At 42.7% G+C, this 16,392-nt stretch overlaps 1 protein-coding gene across 17 annotated transcripts in view; it reads right to left on the reverse strand.

Moving 5' to 3' along the window:
- The window catches only part of col13a1 (collagen, type XIII, alpha 1), a 101,029-nt gene that overhangs the window by 51,105 nt on the left and 33,532 nt on the right, over positions 1-16,392 (reverse strand). For all 17 annotated transcript variants that reach the window (XM_035400393.1, XM_035400383.1, XM_035400387.1 and 14 more), the window contains exon 3: positions 4,072-4,079. In XM_035400393.1, the coding sequence (XP_035256284.1) occupies positions 4,072-4,079 (8 nt within the window). The remainder of the gene's footprint in view (positions 1-4,071; positions 4,080-16,392) is intronic.

Here is a 16,392-nt window from a genome sequence, read left to right on the forward strand (position 1 = left end):
CAGATTTACTTGATTTTCCATAAGTGTTTGGGAAACCTATCCTAATATTTTACAGTATATTATGGTTTCACTGCAGTTTAAAAATAAGTATTTAATAAAAAATGGTGCTGAAATTGTCCACAATTAGGTTCTTTTGACCTACTGGGATGCGCACCATAGAAATGTCTGTTATATCTGACTTTTGGTGACTTACTATGCACCAGATATATAATGGCTCTTTGTCTTTGTTTTTTTTTTTAAATTAGGTCTAGATAGAAAATGCTTTACTATTATGACAATAGAGAGGATAGGAAATCCATGTCGTACAAGTTTGGCTACAAGCAGAAAAGGGCATGAGGCAAATTTCCTAATTTATACAAGTGAGCAAACGTTTTCAGTGTGAAACAGGGTCATAGAAATAGAATCAATGGGTCTTTGTTTATGACCTGCTCTGAAAGCCTGATGCTAATTGCTGGTCAGGAACCTAAACAGGAACCCTTGAAAGCCTTTCCAAAGCAGTCTACCTCTGACCACGTCTGTCCACAATCTCATGGGTAGAACTTGGATGAGTGCATTGAAAGTCTGACACTTAGTCTCCTTTGAAACCCAAGTGGCAGGGAGTTATGCAGTTTTCTTCCATGCAAGTGCGTAGGCTATTCTTGGCCCACAGTCACGAAAAGGAAGTCATTAATCCCACAGCAATCCACAACCGGCAAAGGATGTTATGCAGTAAAAGAATAAACGTGCTTTCCCCCTAATCCTGCGTTACTTTGATCATTTAAAAATTATTTGGAACACAAGATTGCTGACTGAATCCCTGGTCTGTCTTATCCTTATGCTGTATTTCGTGAAAAATACACAGTGGCCAGATTGCATCGCTGGAATTCTTTAAACTGAATGACACGCATAACTGTAGCTGGTAAATATGACCACAGAAAAATTCAGATCTAAATCAGATGTACCAAAGTTATCACGCTTCCGTATTAAGTTCACGGGAAACAAATTGATGACATGCTTTTAATGAACCCCTTCTCTGCCATGCTCCATGGAACCTTTGAAAGATGACCTGCATGCTGGGGGACCAGATAGCCAGACACACCCTCGGGTGCTGAGTGAGAAAAAACTGTGCTGGGTGTCTTCAGGTTTCTACGGTTACCTGACCTTCGGCTGTCTCGATGGGTCAGAGGGCCCCGTCCTGACCCCACGGACGGATGATACCCTTCACCCGAATTACACAGTGGTGATCCCAGGTCGACGCATCTGGGTCCCATTAGGCAGACTGCCCCTGAATGAATGAAGTGTTCCCCCTAGGGGTGGACCACTTCGTCCTCTATGACCCCTCCCTTGGAGTAGGGGCGGGAGATCTCGCTGATGCGTTTTGATTCCTCTCTCGGAGCCAGCTATCGATACTGTTGAGCTCTGTTCTGATTGGTTAGCTGAGTACGAAATCAAAAGAACATGCAATGGGGTGTGAATTTGACCCCATTAGATGTTCTTTTATGACTGATTACTCAAAAGGGCATCTTAAGAATAAATAATAAAATTTAATGGCTTTTTCTGAAATTAAATCCTTGCTTATTTACCTTGTTCAATCTTCTCCATACTGGTCAAGCTATGGCAAGATCATTGCAGTGCTGACACTGAGCAGACAAACAGCTTTTGCTTCATTACACTGGACCGTGAAGCAGGCATGTGTATTTTAGGTTGCCTGCCAGTTCAGAGTGGCATGGAATTAGCAAACGGTGAAGTTCAAAGGTACCCCTCCTTACTGGCTTCTTACTGGAGGGACGTGTTAAACTCACAGAAAGGTCAGTCAGACAGACTGAAAGGGGCAAAACCCTGCTACTTGACCTTGGAGGAATTATGCACTATTATGCTTTAAAAAGGCTAGACTCACAGTCTCAGGAGAACAGGAAAGGGCCAATTTGATGTAGTTTTACAGTTGCAATTACACACATAATTAGGCTGTCTTAGCTTGCCTATGTAAATAAGGGAACGGAATAATTTATACGAATCACTTCTTCCCTGCTCACGGACCTGTCCGCAGTCCATTTAACGTCCCGGCGCAAGAGGCGTACCAGCGCCATCCATCATGGTGAAAGGGGTCATCTCATTGCTTCTAACCACCAAAAACCAAACAGCGGTGTTTAGTTTAAGTGTGATTAATCGCAAATAAACCCTTGATCTTGATTAAATAATGAGGTGCATAATGCGTATGTTCTGAAAATAGATCTCCCATTACCTCTGTTGCGCATTATGTGCACATGTGGAAGAACTAATGACCATTTACCATGGCTCTCCTTAGCAAAAATAATAACCGGTAGAAAAATGAGAAGAAACGTGATCTGCTGGCCAATTCATCTTTGGTTTCGGGATGCAGACAGTTAGCAGGTGTTGAAATAAACCAATTTAAGAAAGTCAACATTGGGAAGCAGAATTTTCTGATTTCTGTTGTAATATTTACAGTGGTATATTGACCTTGAAAGAATATTTCATATGTAATGGATGGATGTAGCTACTGACTCCCCCCATAAAAAGAAAATTAGTGACTAGAACTAAATTTTATCTAAATGGAAATCAGAAATACTCGCACACACTGAATTTCTGGCTGGTTTCACTTATTTTTTTAGTGCCTTTTCGGCACTTTGTAATGCTCAGTCATGCTCACACTGCAGTTCTCATCTTAACCTCTATTTGTCAGTTTGTGAGAGCGCAGACCACCCTTGTGCTCTCCTCTGAAGCATGGAGTGACCCTTACGGGGGGGGGGGGGGTTCTGGTGCACAATGAGATGCTGTTATCCTGGCTGACTGCAACCCACCCATCCCAGGGTGATTCTACAACTAATTTTGGGGTATCAGACCATGGGGCCTATCCTTGCACTGGAGCACTCCGGCAAGTTAAATTTGCCTGTTACTGCATCATAGAAATGAGCTAACAGCCTGAAAGACTGTGAAGGAGGCCTGTTGAAACATTACCACTTTCAGGCAATAAACTCAGACTTGTTTTTGGGTGGGTGTTTGTCTTCTCCATAGGTGTGCAAACGTCCTCACCCAAGGATAAAGGTGTTCCAAAAAAAGTCACATTTTTGTACATACAGTGTTTTGTACATATCCATATTTGTGGGCCATGGGATGGTCTATGCAGGTGAGCCATGCACCCGTTTCTGCTCCCGTCCCAAGCCTGCTTCCTGCTCCGGCTGTCCCGGGCCGCTGTCGGATAATTAATCACATTCGCGGCCCGGAGTGGGGCGCTGACCTTCACCCTCTTAGCACGGGCCACAGCTCTGGCAGCTGCTCCCAATTTTAGCCCTCCAGGGGGCATCGTTCCCGCAAGGGGGGCGTCATTCCCGCGAAAAGAACAGCGGCCGAGCCAGGTCGCCCCCACGAGGCAGCGGATCACTGGGGGTTCTGGGCACCGTCCCAAAATCTGCGGGGAGGGAGGGAGGGAGGGGCAGGCGCGTCCCATCCCCGGCACTTTTTACGCCCCTGCGGGGCTCTCCAGTTGTCGAGTGGAAGCTTGACAGACCGGGGGCGTCTCGAAACGAAAACGGAAGTTCGCCCGGTGTCACTGGTGAAGGGATATTCGACCCCTGGCTTCCTGCTGCTTTTAGCTCCTCTTTAAGGTCCTCTGTGGACGTACTCCGTATTTTTTTTTTTTGAGAGGGGGGGATTTTGGCAGAACTGATCATGGTGTCACGTTCTGTATAAATGTCTTCTGCTATGCAGTGCATCTGTGCTATCTGACTTTCATAATGTGTGCTGCTGTTTTTGGGTAACATCAAAATACAACACTGAGAATTAATTTCTCACTTGCATCACCCCCAAGGTTTCAAAATAAATGATCAAAGTTACCAATAGTCTGTTACTACCATTTCTAACAAAGGATGTTTTTAAATTCAGCCTGTAACAGATGTGCTATCAAAATTCCTAAGATTTTTCAATGCATGCAAAAGCAATCCACCAAAAGCTCACAAATACTCAAACAAAGCATGCATGTGCAGGTACACATGCACAAACACACGTGCACACACACACAAAGATGCTGTCACTTTACCACACTTCTGTCACCAACTGCAATTCTCAGGTACTTACAGGAGGACCTGAAAAAGAGAAAAGGGGAGAAAAAGCATTTAGAGTACTGTCAATATTTAATAATTTCTGAAACAACAATATTGACAACAAGAGCACATATCACATTGTAAACACACTGTAAGCAGGATCTTGATTGATGCTTTTTTGGACATCGAAAAGAGAGAAAGAAATAAAAATCCACTTTATTTGTGATAATAATATATAATGCAATACGGTAGAGGTTTTCCCTGTCCTAGATTGTATAACTTGAGATGGAGAGTCAAATCCTGCCCATATTCCAGTCTGCTATAAAATTTGGCCTCTCCATAAACTCCACTCCACTCCCTCTATCTGGTGTATAGTAAAAATCATGACTCATATCTGACCTTTCTTTATTGGCTAGAATCATTGTCTTCACGGTATAGTTCTTTGATACTGCAAAAATGGTCAAGCCAAGTCCATTTCCTTCTGGCTAGCCTTCGAGACATTCAACAGTAAGTACTTAATCACTGAGCCTGCGTAAAATGAATACAGCAAGGGTCTCAGAAATCATTTTTGTCTACATCCTTGCTGGAGATACTGTTAATTGAACGTCCTGTGGAGGCAGACACTGCATTTTAATTTCAAAAGCATAGCTGGTAATTGTTTCCAGTGGGCAGTGGTGTTGCTGGGGGGGGGGGGGGGGGGGGGGGGGCAGGGTGTTTGCACTTGCAACAACATACATTTTTTTTAACTCTAAATGAAAGAGCGTGTGGTATACGAGTAGACTTTTTCCGAATCAATGGTGACACCTGCTCTTTGGCGAGCATACTGCTCAGGGAAAAGATGGGTCAAATTAAGAAGCGATGGGAAATTTAGGTCCCTGCACCACTGTGCGTACACTCCACGTAGGCCTACCGGGGTCGCGATTTGTGTGCGTTACTTACAGAAATTAAGTACAACATACGAAAACTAAACTAAATACAAAGAAATATTTTTGGGTAGGGGCAAATCTATTTGGGCGGGTCGTCCAAAATAAAGTTGGAATGCATTGGAAACCCTTGTTGGTGCATTAAATAAAGTGACAATAGATCCTGCGTCTGAAAAATTAGCACCCCCACCCCCACACCAGCGCCGCACCCCCCACCCTCTCCAGACATCCCGATCCCAGCCAGCTGTGTTCCTTGTGCCCGACAGCTCTGGCATCCCCAGGAGCCACCTGGTAATGTGCTAGATTGATGAGGACGGGGAGAAAAGGGGGCGTGGAGAGCAGTAATGTGACACTGTGGCCCGGGCCCCCCGAAACTGGAGCATGCCCCTCAGCCACCTCCCCGTGCCCAGCAATTAAATCCAATAAAAATGATGTGGCCTGCTTTTTCTTTTTTCGGTGATGAGATGTGTATATTCTGCGAGGTGGGGGGGTGGGGGTGGGGGTGGGTGGTATATATTGCATTACCGCCATCTCAGATCAGCTCCCGGTCATTTCCTGGGGCTCTTATTCATTATGACAAGCGGTGGGTGAAAAATAACTCCCATATCCCTCTGAGAGAATCATGACAGTTTATGTTTGCGTGGTGTTTTGGCAAATGAATGAAAGCTTGAGCACCTGTCATTATTCAAAAATGACATAGAGCTAAGTACCCAAAACATAATACTCTCAGCCATACATTGATACTGCAGATAAGGTCAAAGGGCAAAATAAGCTGTTGAGGGAACACAGGGATTTGCAGTAATGTTGTTTTCACAACAACATGTATCTGGATATCCCTTTCCATCTTATGATGACCGAAAACAGGAATGGTTTTGTCATTCGTTCTGGTGTGCACCTCAGTTTGGTGTATATGCTTTGTCACAGGGGATGTCCATCATAATTGCTAAATCAAAATCAGTGCCATCAAAAGTCAAGTCAAAGCACTAGCATGTGCGAACTACCATTTCCACTGGCCACTTTAGACAACCTGAAAATGCCTGGAAGCCAATGCAATCATCATAATATGACCAGGTAAGATGGGTCCCACAAAAGATCAGTGTTTATATTCTGAATTGTGATGCACATGGATGACCGATCATTTCCTCATTATGTCAGGATGAATCCTGGCATTCCAGCCTCAGTCCTCAACTGTGAGGGCTGCAAATAAGGCTGTCAGAAAAATTTGTTTTTCGAGGAAGACAGCTACCACTGAAAATGTAATCAAGCAGCCGAACTTACGTAAGACGTAAGGCAACAAGGAGCGTGCGATAGGAGTTCCAGACCATTTGAATTAGAAAGAGCATGAAGAATCTGCGTGAGCACATGATTGCTCCTGTCAAATGGTGTGGAGCCGGTGGGAGGGAAAATACACGAGAGCTTGGGAAGACTGCAGCTTTCTTGAGGAATGAGAAATTGGTAGGGAAAAGCCCCGTGGAGTGTGTCTTCCCTGTGATTTAAAAAGACAGGGTGCAGAGGTCGGGTTTTCATTCCACGTAAAGTCCCAGACTGATAGAGAGGAGCTACGGATAGCGGTCTACGGGCATGGGAGAGCGGGGCACCTTCCTTCCTCCCGACGCTCCGCGTGGACTAACGAGCTAATGAGCACCCCCCTCGACGTGACCAATGACGCGCTCCCATTTCCCATCATTTGCAGACAAATTGTCGTTTTGTATTTCACATATATTTTTCTTTCCTGTTATTGCAGTAATGTTTTTTGTACTGATCCAAAGGAACATGTATCATGTGATTCTGCTGAGGTGGCAGGTTGTGTGCAAATGTCGAAACCAGGCCACGTTTTGGGCGTGCGGCTTGGACCCATCGCACTCCTGAAGTGCATAATTTGGATGCAAGCTGGACGGAAGAAAAAAAAATAATGACACAAAAAGATGATGTTTGTGGTGACCACAAAACTGTGGCCATGGATGGAAGGAACCGTGAAAGACACCAAAAAAGGAGAACCACACATTATTTTCTCAAGATACCATAAACAGTGTACATAGCTAGTTTTTAAGACTCCATATTTTATTTACACAACTGGGGATCCTGAGGCATTTTTAATTGGTGCTTATCTCAAGAGCACAGAATAAGCGACCCACATGGATTTGAACCAGCAGCACTAATTTCAGCTCCCTAACTGCTACGCAACAGAGCCACCAGTTACCACCAACCAGAGGAGACTTCCAGCAGCTGTCATCTCAATTACAGCCACCAACAAAAAGTCACAAAGAAAGATCACATATATGACAAAAATCATATATTGTGGTATCATAATTTTGGTCACTTTCTGACCAATGCATAATATCTGCACACAAAAAATGCCTTTATATCCAAAATGCAGAACAACCAAAATAAGCGAAACCATGGACTTTGTCAGGGTCGATACCTCACCATTACCTAAAGCTGCAGGTAAGGACATGGACAACAGGAGGGCTGGGAAACCTACCTGGATCCCCATTGCGACCTCTCTTTCCCCTGGACCCAGGAGGCCCTGGTTTAAAAACAACCTGTAGTTAGACAAGGGGTTGAACTACACACTGAGGCAATAGCCCTTCCTCAGACTTCAGCCGGTCCGGTATCAACTGTGTAAGGCCACAAGATGCACCTACGTATGTGTATTAACCCGGAACAAATCTACGGTATGAGTCTAGTCAGGTGGAAAAGTTTGGTTTCGTTAACTGTTCAGCATGCAGCCTCATAAAAAAATTATTATTACAATTGGGGTGTTGCAAACTCATGCAAAGCAAACAGTGAGAGGCTAGGATCTCCATGAATTGCGCCCGCCCAAGCCAGCCGTGGGCGGGGGAGAGTTTCGAGGGACTCCAATATAACTCCTTGGCCGGCCGGTACGAAACGAAAGATTACACCCCCGCACGCAAGCATGTGGAAGCGTGTACTCAAATTCCTGCTGCATACTAAGCCCCCCATCACATCCTGTTACCCATCCCGCTCTGGGACATCTATAGACAACCTTGGTCCAAAGGCACATTGGAAGGGAATCTTCAAATATAGTCCGAGTGATGATGCTTAAAAAAGTCCTCTCTCATTGGGCTTTACACACCATGGCTTGCTAATTCGGTGATACAGTCTGTGAAAATCTACGTTCAGTTGCTGTTGTAAATTTGGGGTTAATTTTGAGGTCTTGATGCCTGCCAAGGTGAAGTTTTATTGCTGGTCTTTGTGTAGTCTGCATTAATTAGTAATAATATTTGAGACAATAAGTAGTCTGAATACTGAAAACATCGCCTCTTGTATCCGTAGTCATATTCTACAACCTACAAATGTTGAATGCTACTGAATCTTGTGTCACAGTGCAGTAGGTCTCAAAAAGACATAACCTTTGAGGCCGAGTCAAATAAAAAATGAAAAGTTGTACTTTCCCTTTTTGCTATATCGACGTGACCTTTAGTGTTGTTTGAGTACACTGGAGGCCTCGAGGCAGGTGGGACGCCATCTTAAGACGGCCGCTGCTCTGCGATATACGTCTCCAGGAATAACCTGTGGAATTCCGGTGCTGAAAATACCCGCCGTTCCTCTTGGATTCTCTGCTCCTCCAGTTGTCCCTCCCCCACCCCCATAAACACAGTAGTGCCCTGAACAAATGTGTCGTCTTTCAGGCTTCCGTATACTGTAAGTGTAGAAGAGGAATTTAATTACCCAAGCAAGCCAGAGAGGAGAGCCAAAGGCGCTGCTTGATGTTATGCAAGCTTTGCCAACTAGAAAGGGTAGAGCCATAGGCCAGCTCTCAGTGCTGCTTTACAGTGCACATAAGGGTTAGGCAGCCTCTAGACCAAATTCTTATTTCACTTTGAGCTTTTTGCATCTAATGAAATAATTTGCGGATGACTGACTGTGCGGTTACATGCGTTTTTTTTGGGTTTTTTTAAACGCTACAGTATGGCGTAGGCATGCAGCATAATTATGCTTTATAGTGGGTAAACAACTGGATTTGTTGTGAGTAACTCAACAATTTTTGCAAGTATTGTAATTGTACACATAAATGATATTTCAATAATGTGCTCAGCCTAAAAAGAACAGGAAAACAGTTGCAATCCAACGATATGAGAGAGCCTACCATTACTACCAATTTTCCCAATCAAAACTGGACATTGTACTAGAGTCCAGCAATATTTATATATTGATGAAATGTATCTAAATAATCGAATATTGAAGGAACATACCCTCTAAATATCCTCAGAGGTAAAACACACCCACCCTCTGGTGGCCTATAAAATACTTTGGCTCAGTCAATCATACAATCTTGTTAAGGTGTACTTTGTCATATATTACGGTACATATGATTCTTTTATTCTGACCATAGCAATGCAATAATAATAATGAGTACATGCCTATCATTTTCACAGAGCCAATTGTCTTTTGATGTTGCGAAAGTAAAATCTGATCTCATGGGTAAATTCTCCTAGTTTCTTGTTTTTTTATTGTTCTAGTGTTCAAGAGTGGGAAGGCTATGCTTTTGATGTTATTAAATTAGTGAGAGAAAAACAGGCTATGTTTATATGGATATGAGCTGGCTTGAATTTCGTTTTAAGCATTTGCTTAAATTAGCTGCGTGAAGATCGAAAGAACAAAATGTGAAGACTGACTTTATTGGCAAAGGCCTTTGGATTACACTGTATGATTTATTCTTGATACTCACAGGAAACAGTGAGCAAACTGGCATGTTATTTTGATTAACATTAAAGTCTTTAAACTATCAAACTGGTTGTCGCTAGTTAGTTAGTTAGTTAGCTAGCTAGCTAGCTATGTCCAGAAAATGTTCCTCACATTTGCCACCGAAACCCAGATTGTATTGGGTTTGGACTAGGATTCATAATGTAGCATTTACATTATTCATTTATAATTGGATTTTTGTGAAACTATATTTATGCTGTATTCAATATATCCAGTAGTTCAATGTTAGTGAAATTGTCATATTGTCAGTATCAATATGCGCTTCATTTAGAAATATATCGAAATATTCATGGACCCTTCATTGTACTTGGTGTGACTAAGTTCAGAATCATTGAAATATCCAAAATACATACAGGATACTTTGCAATAACATCAGCCAATTGATTCCTTTCCTGCAAGAGCCATTTTACACTTGGAGGAGTTCTTCCTGCGGTTATGCAAACAGTGATCTGAATTTACACACATAAATCTGCCGAGAACACAGAAAACTGAACTTTTCCACTTCTCTTGTTTGACAAAATGCCCATGTCTTATTCTGATCTGGAAAAATCATTTAACAAATTCCATGCCTTTTCACTACTACTATTGCCATATATAAATCTGCTTGGGTTCCAAATAAAACCCACAGTACGGTGTCTCCTAAAAGACAAAAAGATTAGCTGCCTTTTAAGAGACCAATATCCTTTTTTCACACACCTCGGCCATCTGCAGGAAACCAATAAACACCAACAAAGGGGCTGATCAGATTCTGAGACTTCTACAAAAATATCATGTCTAGACAAGTGGACCAGATCTGTGCTTTGTTGCCTCCCTTGTTCATCTAAAATTGTTATGGGGAAATGTTCCTGGTGAGAGATCCCCACTTCAAAACTGTAAACTTACGTTGAACCAAAGTTGTCAGACATAAGTCCTGGAGGGCCACAGTAGCTGCTGGTTTTGGTGTGTTTTAGCATTTAAAGTGCTTAATTTAAGACACTGATTGGCAAAGAGTCCACATACACTGTCACGTTTTCAAATTGAACAGAAACCTCATCCATTGCAGCCCTCCAGGACTTCAGTTTGACACCCTTGTTTAAAACCAAAGGCCTGACTGAAGTTAGCAAAGATCCCCAGGTGCTGGGGGACTCCTCAGAGGCCTGAGTTCCAAGACTGGATACTGAATTGGGCTTTGTAATGATCTCCTAGTGTGATTGGTTAAAACCGCTCCCATTCTGCCTCAATAGACAATTGTGAGCTTTCTGATTCAAAATGGTGGTATGTGAGATTATTCCTTTCACACACACACACACACTCACACACATTCTCTCTCTCTCTCTCTCTCTCTCTCTCACACACACACATACTGTAGATACACACACACACACTTACGCAAAAAGTGCTTTTCGATCACAATTATTGTCACTGCCTCACCAGAAGCTGAGGTTAAATTCTTGTCAATCTCCAGAATTAACAGTCATTGCCCATGAGAAACCCTCAAGTCATTAATTGCCTTAATTTGACTAATTGCTGGAGTTGAATGTAAAAGACCACTGTACCCTACTGGAGAAAATGGAAATGGAGTCATCAGTTACACTCACCAAAACACGGAAACATCTGACATTGTTGTTTATCATTCCATGTGACAATGGCCTTGCCAAGAGAGCACACTTAGTGAGCGCATAGAGGGACAGGCCTGGAGCCTGTGGCCCCGGTGCTCCTTTGCGTGTTATTTATATCCGCCGTCCGAACAGTGCTGAAAGCGAAGCTTCCTGGAAAAGCATGAATGGCATGACAAGACCTCCTCAGAGCTACCGACCGCACCTCCCCATCTTGTTCTCGCTGGCCATTTTTGGCCCCGGGTTTTTGGGGTGGTCGTCCGACTCCCCCCGACTCGATCATACCTTTGCACGCGATCTAACGTCCCATGCGGAAAAAGAAGCAGACCCACCCATTTCCCCTTTAGTGTTAAACTGTCACTTGTCCAAGGCCCTGGAGGTTTTGACTGAGGAAACGTGTGACATGGAACAGTAAGGTCAGAAACAAAGGTTTCTCCTCTTGAACCCTATGGGGTAACACTCAGCTGATTTCCTGAGGAGGTCAAAGAGATAAAGCAATGGAGGATTCATTCACAGGTTATGTGTTTCTGGTCTACCAAAAGAAGCTGGATCTGTTCTTGCAGTTTATGTTTTATTTCTTTTAATAGTCCGAGGATGTAATTTTTTTCCTGAATTTATATCTAGGATCTATTTAGGCTATATATTCTTAACTTGCAAATTTAAGATGCAGTGCTAAGGTGTCGTGCGACATTGTATCTTTGAGGCATTAGCATTGCGTGAACTTAATTTTAAAAATATATTGGCATTACAGTTGTGTAAAAAAAAAAACTTGGTTATGTTGAGTTAAACTTTGTGTGTAAAATATAACTTAAGAAATCACATACACAAAATAAATGATGTTGAGGTGCAGAGATCCCAACACACTGGCACGGCTCACCCCAGAAATGTACTCTCTTGGTACCAGCCTGAGTATGTGTGATGACTTAAATGCCCTCCATCACGGTGCACTCTGCTCTTATTCAATAGCTGCTGGTTCCAGAATGTCTGCAGCGAGAGACCTGGCATTCTCCTCATTGCTGCCACATGCCAAAAAACAAGGGCTGGTTAAAAACTGAACTATTTTCTCCTAGCAGCCTTGGACCAAAAAAAAAAAAAGACCTCACAGAAAAAAACCATTCTAAATCCGAGATTTAAAAAATTACATTAAATAATGTGCTGCTTACAAGAGATCACCACAAAGCCTACATTGTCTTTGTGCCAGAAAGACTACCATTAGCTTGACTTTGCCATTTATTCTCCCAAATTACTCTCAGAGGAAAAAGCATGCATTAAAATTTTCAAGGAGCTACACCAGTCTGGACAGAAGAAAGGCTTTCCTACTTCAGTCCACTGGACTGGGGAGCAGGGAGAGAGGTGCATAAATCTGGCTTTTGTTGCTGCACAGCATTAATCCCCTAACCCGCCCCCCCCTTATTTAAATTATAGACTGGAGACAGTAACAACTGAATTTTAGCTCTAACTGGAATTTAATCACAATTAAACATTTGTCAGTGGCCCCAGCATCGCAGAAAAACACCCTGTACTACATGTGGTGAAACGCCCTCAGTCGGCCTTCTGTTTGCTTTCTTCTTTCACGTGTTGTGGCCTGTGTTATGGGACATTTCCATACAATTATGGTTGAAAGGAAAATCCTGTGTGGAATTAATTTAAAGGTCAGCTTACAGACATTCGAATGGGTCTTACAAACCCATGTGAAGAAATTAATGAGCTAATGTATGTTAAAATATGAAAGAAAAAATATAGGAAAATATATCACTTAAATTTATGCCAAGCTCATATTTATTTACTGACCATCTGTTGAAGATATTCCACTCATAATTATGTTGCGAGACCAAGAAAATCTGTAGGATGGCCGGAGCCAATGTTTATTTTTCCCCCCTCTCCAACAGTTCACTCGGACTATTCACGTATAATCATTTGAAATGCGTGGTCAGGTCTTTGCATCCAACTTTTGCTTTTAGTAGGGATTTCCCTTTCCTCTTTCATCAGGTAAACAGTGGGTTTGCATTGAAATGCATGTTCCTTTCATTGCTGGCTGACAGGTCGGCTTTGTTTGCTCTGGGCTGTTTGCAGGGCCCGGGGCTATGGATTGGCGGAGCACAAAAGTCAAAAGAGAAAAGCGTTTGAGCTCGCTGCCACAAAAGGCGTCCTTTGAAGAAACAAGAAGCTGGACCTTCGAACAGAGACATAAAGGACAGTTGTTTTTCCAACAAATGACATTTCGAAAAGCCCCTTCCCCCCGGTCGAAGGTCAGGTTGTCTTTCGTAAAATAAAGCGCGGATTAAAGAAGGAAAACGGTATTAGCCCCAGATGAAACATGACAGATGCTAAAGCAATTCGGTTTCGACTCTCTTGACTTTGTACCTGATGAGGAAAATGTCCCATGCAGACACAGCCCATGTGAGGCTGCTTTTTTCTGTCAGGCATATGCGTGTCTTAACAGCAAATGCCAAATGACCTTGCAAATTTTCTCAGGATGTTCCACAGGTAAGCACTTCAGTCGCCATTGTGATATTTAACTATCCTTCCTAGCACCATGACAAATACTGCATTCTGCACTTCCTAAATTGTTAGGCGTCAACCAAATTAAGCAGTGCATTGAATTTAGCACGTAACTGTAATAATTCATTGTAGGTACATTCCTTTGCTAGTGTTTGGATTCCATCCCACAAAAGAGGAAGACAGGGTTTTGTTTGAGAAGACCGGTTGAGAGGGCAATCAAAGATATTTCCTCCCTTCCTATTGTGACCTGTATGATTATTTTTGTTGCCACTTCCAAAAAATTATAGGACTTATCAACACAAGATAACTTTATCTAATGAGGTAGCTTGTCAGAGTGCCTACAAGTAAAGACAATTATTCAAATATGGTACATACCGTACTTACCCTGTTTTATAATACAAATGAAAAAACATTGCCTTCCGTTATTTCGCAATTATGGCTCTATTTTAATGCCTAAGGTCCAAAGCGCTGTTGTCTTTGCCCATTGTCTGAATATCTTAAACTAAACAATTTTTTAAAAATGTCTTCCTCGTTGCATTATGTGCACATTTTTATTATTTTATGTAATGGCAAATCTAAAATTTCATTTTAAACATTTTCAAAAAATTTTGAACAAACCTAAAAGCAGAAAAGACTGACTTAAAAGGCCACTGACTTTAAAAGAAATAATAAATTCACTATTAATATCTATCCACACATTTCTACATGCTGTAAATTGATATTCTTACCATTAATATCCTATTAATAAGTGTAGTAGGTGAATTCTGTCACTGTTTGACACAGGCCTGATTATTGTCATTTACCACAGTGTAGACCTGAAGGCCGAGGCCTGTGACATCATCAGCCGGCAGCACACGGACGCCTGGTCCTTCCTCTGACCGCACGTTAAACGCAGACCAGGGGACCTTAACCGGGGGGGGGGGGGGGGGGGTTCCGTTGATTTATGGCCCACCAACACATTATTTACGTATGGCAATGGGTAACACGCACAGTATAAGGTTAAAACAACAACAATATAACCAACCATGCAGAAAAAACAACCCGAACATGTTTGCTTTTTGCATGGTTAATGCTTTAACTGAGCCAGTGCTAATCGCAATGTGCACGCTTGCCTTTTTTTCCCTCTTTGATTTTCAGGACAAATTAAAAACATAATGGAGAAAAACCACGCTGAGTGAGCAATTTCGGAAGACGACGAAGTTATCGTATTTAAGAATCTGTAAGAGACTATTCAGAGTTTGACCTTTGGAGAAAAAAAAAATCTGGGGCATTTTGCCTTCAGTCTTGTCTTCCGCAAACACGTGTTCAATTGGATTCAGATCAGGTCATTGACTTGGGCAGTCAAGAACATTACAGTTTTTGCCCTGAAAAACTTCAGCAGTATGTTTGGGGTCATTGACCTGCTTCAAAGTGAAGTGCTGTCCAGTGATTTTTGAGGCATTTGGTTGGATCTGAGCAGATAAGATGTTTCTGTACTCTTCAGGATACATCCTGCTGCCATCAGCAGTAAAATCGTCCAGGCAGCCAGTTCCAGTGGCAGCCATACATGCCAAAGCCATAACACTGCTTCTACCATGCTTCACAGTTTAGTAGGGGGGATATGGATCATGACCTATTTACTTTCTCCACACTTTCCTCTTTCCATCACTTTAGTACAGGTTAATACGCATCTCATCTATCCATAAGACTTTGTTCCAGAACTCATGTTTTTTTTAATGTACTTCTTAGCTAACTCTGACCTGGTCGTTCTGTTCTTGGGGCTTAGCAGTGGTTTGAATCTTGTGATGAAGCCACTGAGGTTATGCTGTATGTAGTTTTCTCTTTATGGTAGTCCTTGGCACATCTATGCCAACATCCTGGAGAGTGTTCTTGATCTATTTGTCCATTGAAAACGGGGTTTTCTTCAGAATTAAAAGTGTTCTTTCACTGGTCAAGAAACAGCTGAGCAGCTAATTGTCCCATTACTTTTGCTCATCACTGTCAAAACACAGGACATACTGTCCTCAGTATGGACTCTCTTTGGCCAGTGACTCACTCCCGTGCTTTCCTGGCAGAACTGTGTTACCACACACCGCAGACGCCGCGACGGAGACCGCTACCGCGCACGCAAGCCACCCGCTTTCATAACACTGCCTCGCGGCCAAGCGCCCAATGAAGTGCGACTGGGATTTCGGTTGATGCCTTTAATATAGGGTTACCAGGAACGAGGGGGGGTGGGAGGTGTCTTGCTGGGCCACAGTCATTAAAACAGAAGCTTGGAGAGAGCAGACTTCACCACATTGCTGAAATAAATGAGGGGAACTCGATGCCTTTTCCATGTGTGGAGCTGGCTTCTGGCCAATGAACACTATGCGGCGTCCAGCTTTTAAGGGAAAGCAGACGAGACCAGTTCGCCCATTAGGTAATTGGGAAAGCAGACTCTTTGGCATAAACATCACAAGAATTTTAAGTGTTTAGAGGCTTCGAAGAATGGACCGCTTAGCTCTGAGAATGAGAACAAACAGATTTTCCATCTGCGGGGATTGATACTTATCGCCCCTTCATCGGTTAAACAGTTAAAAATACAGCAGAATAGTCTGCAATTGAAATAAATTTGCCTTCTTTTGT

The sequence above is a fragment of the Anguilla anguilla genome, chromosome 18 (assembly GCF_013347855.1).
Source record: "Anguilla anguilla isolate fAngAng1 chromosome 18, fAngAng1.pri, whole genome shotgun sequence".
NCBI classification, from domain to species: domain Eukaryota; kingdom Metazoa; phylum Chordata; class Actinopteri; order Anguilliformes; family Anguillidae; genus Anguilla; species Anguilla anguilla.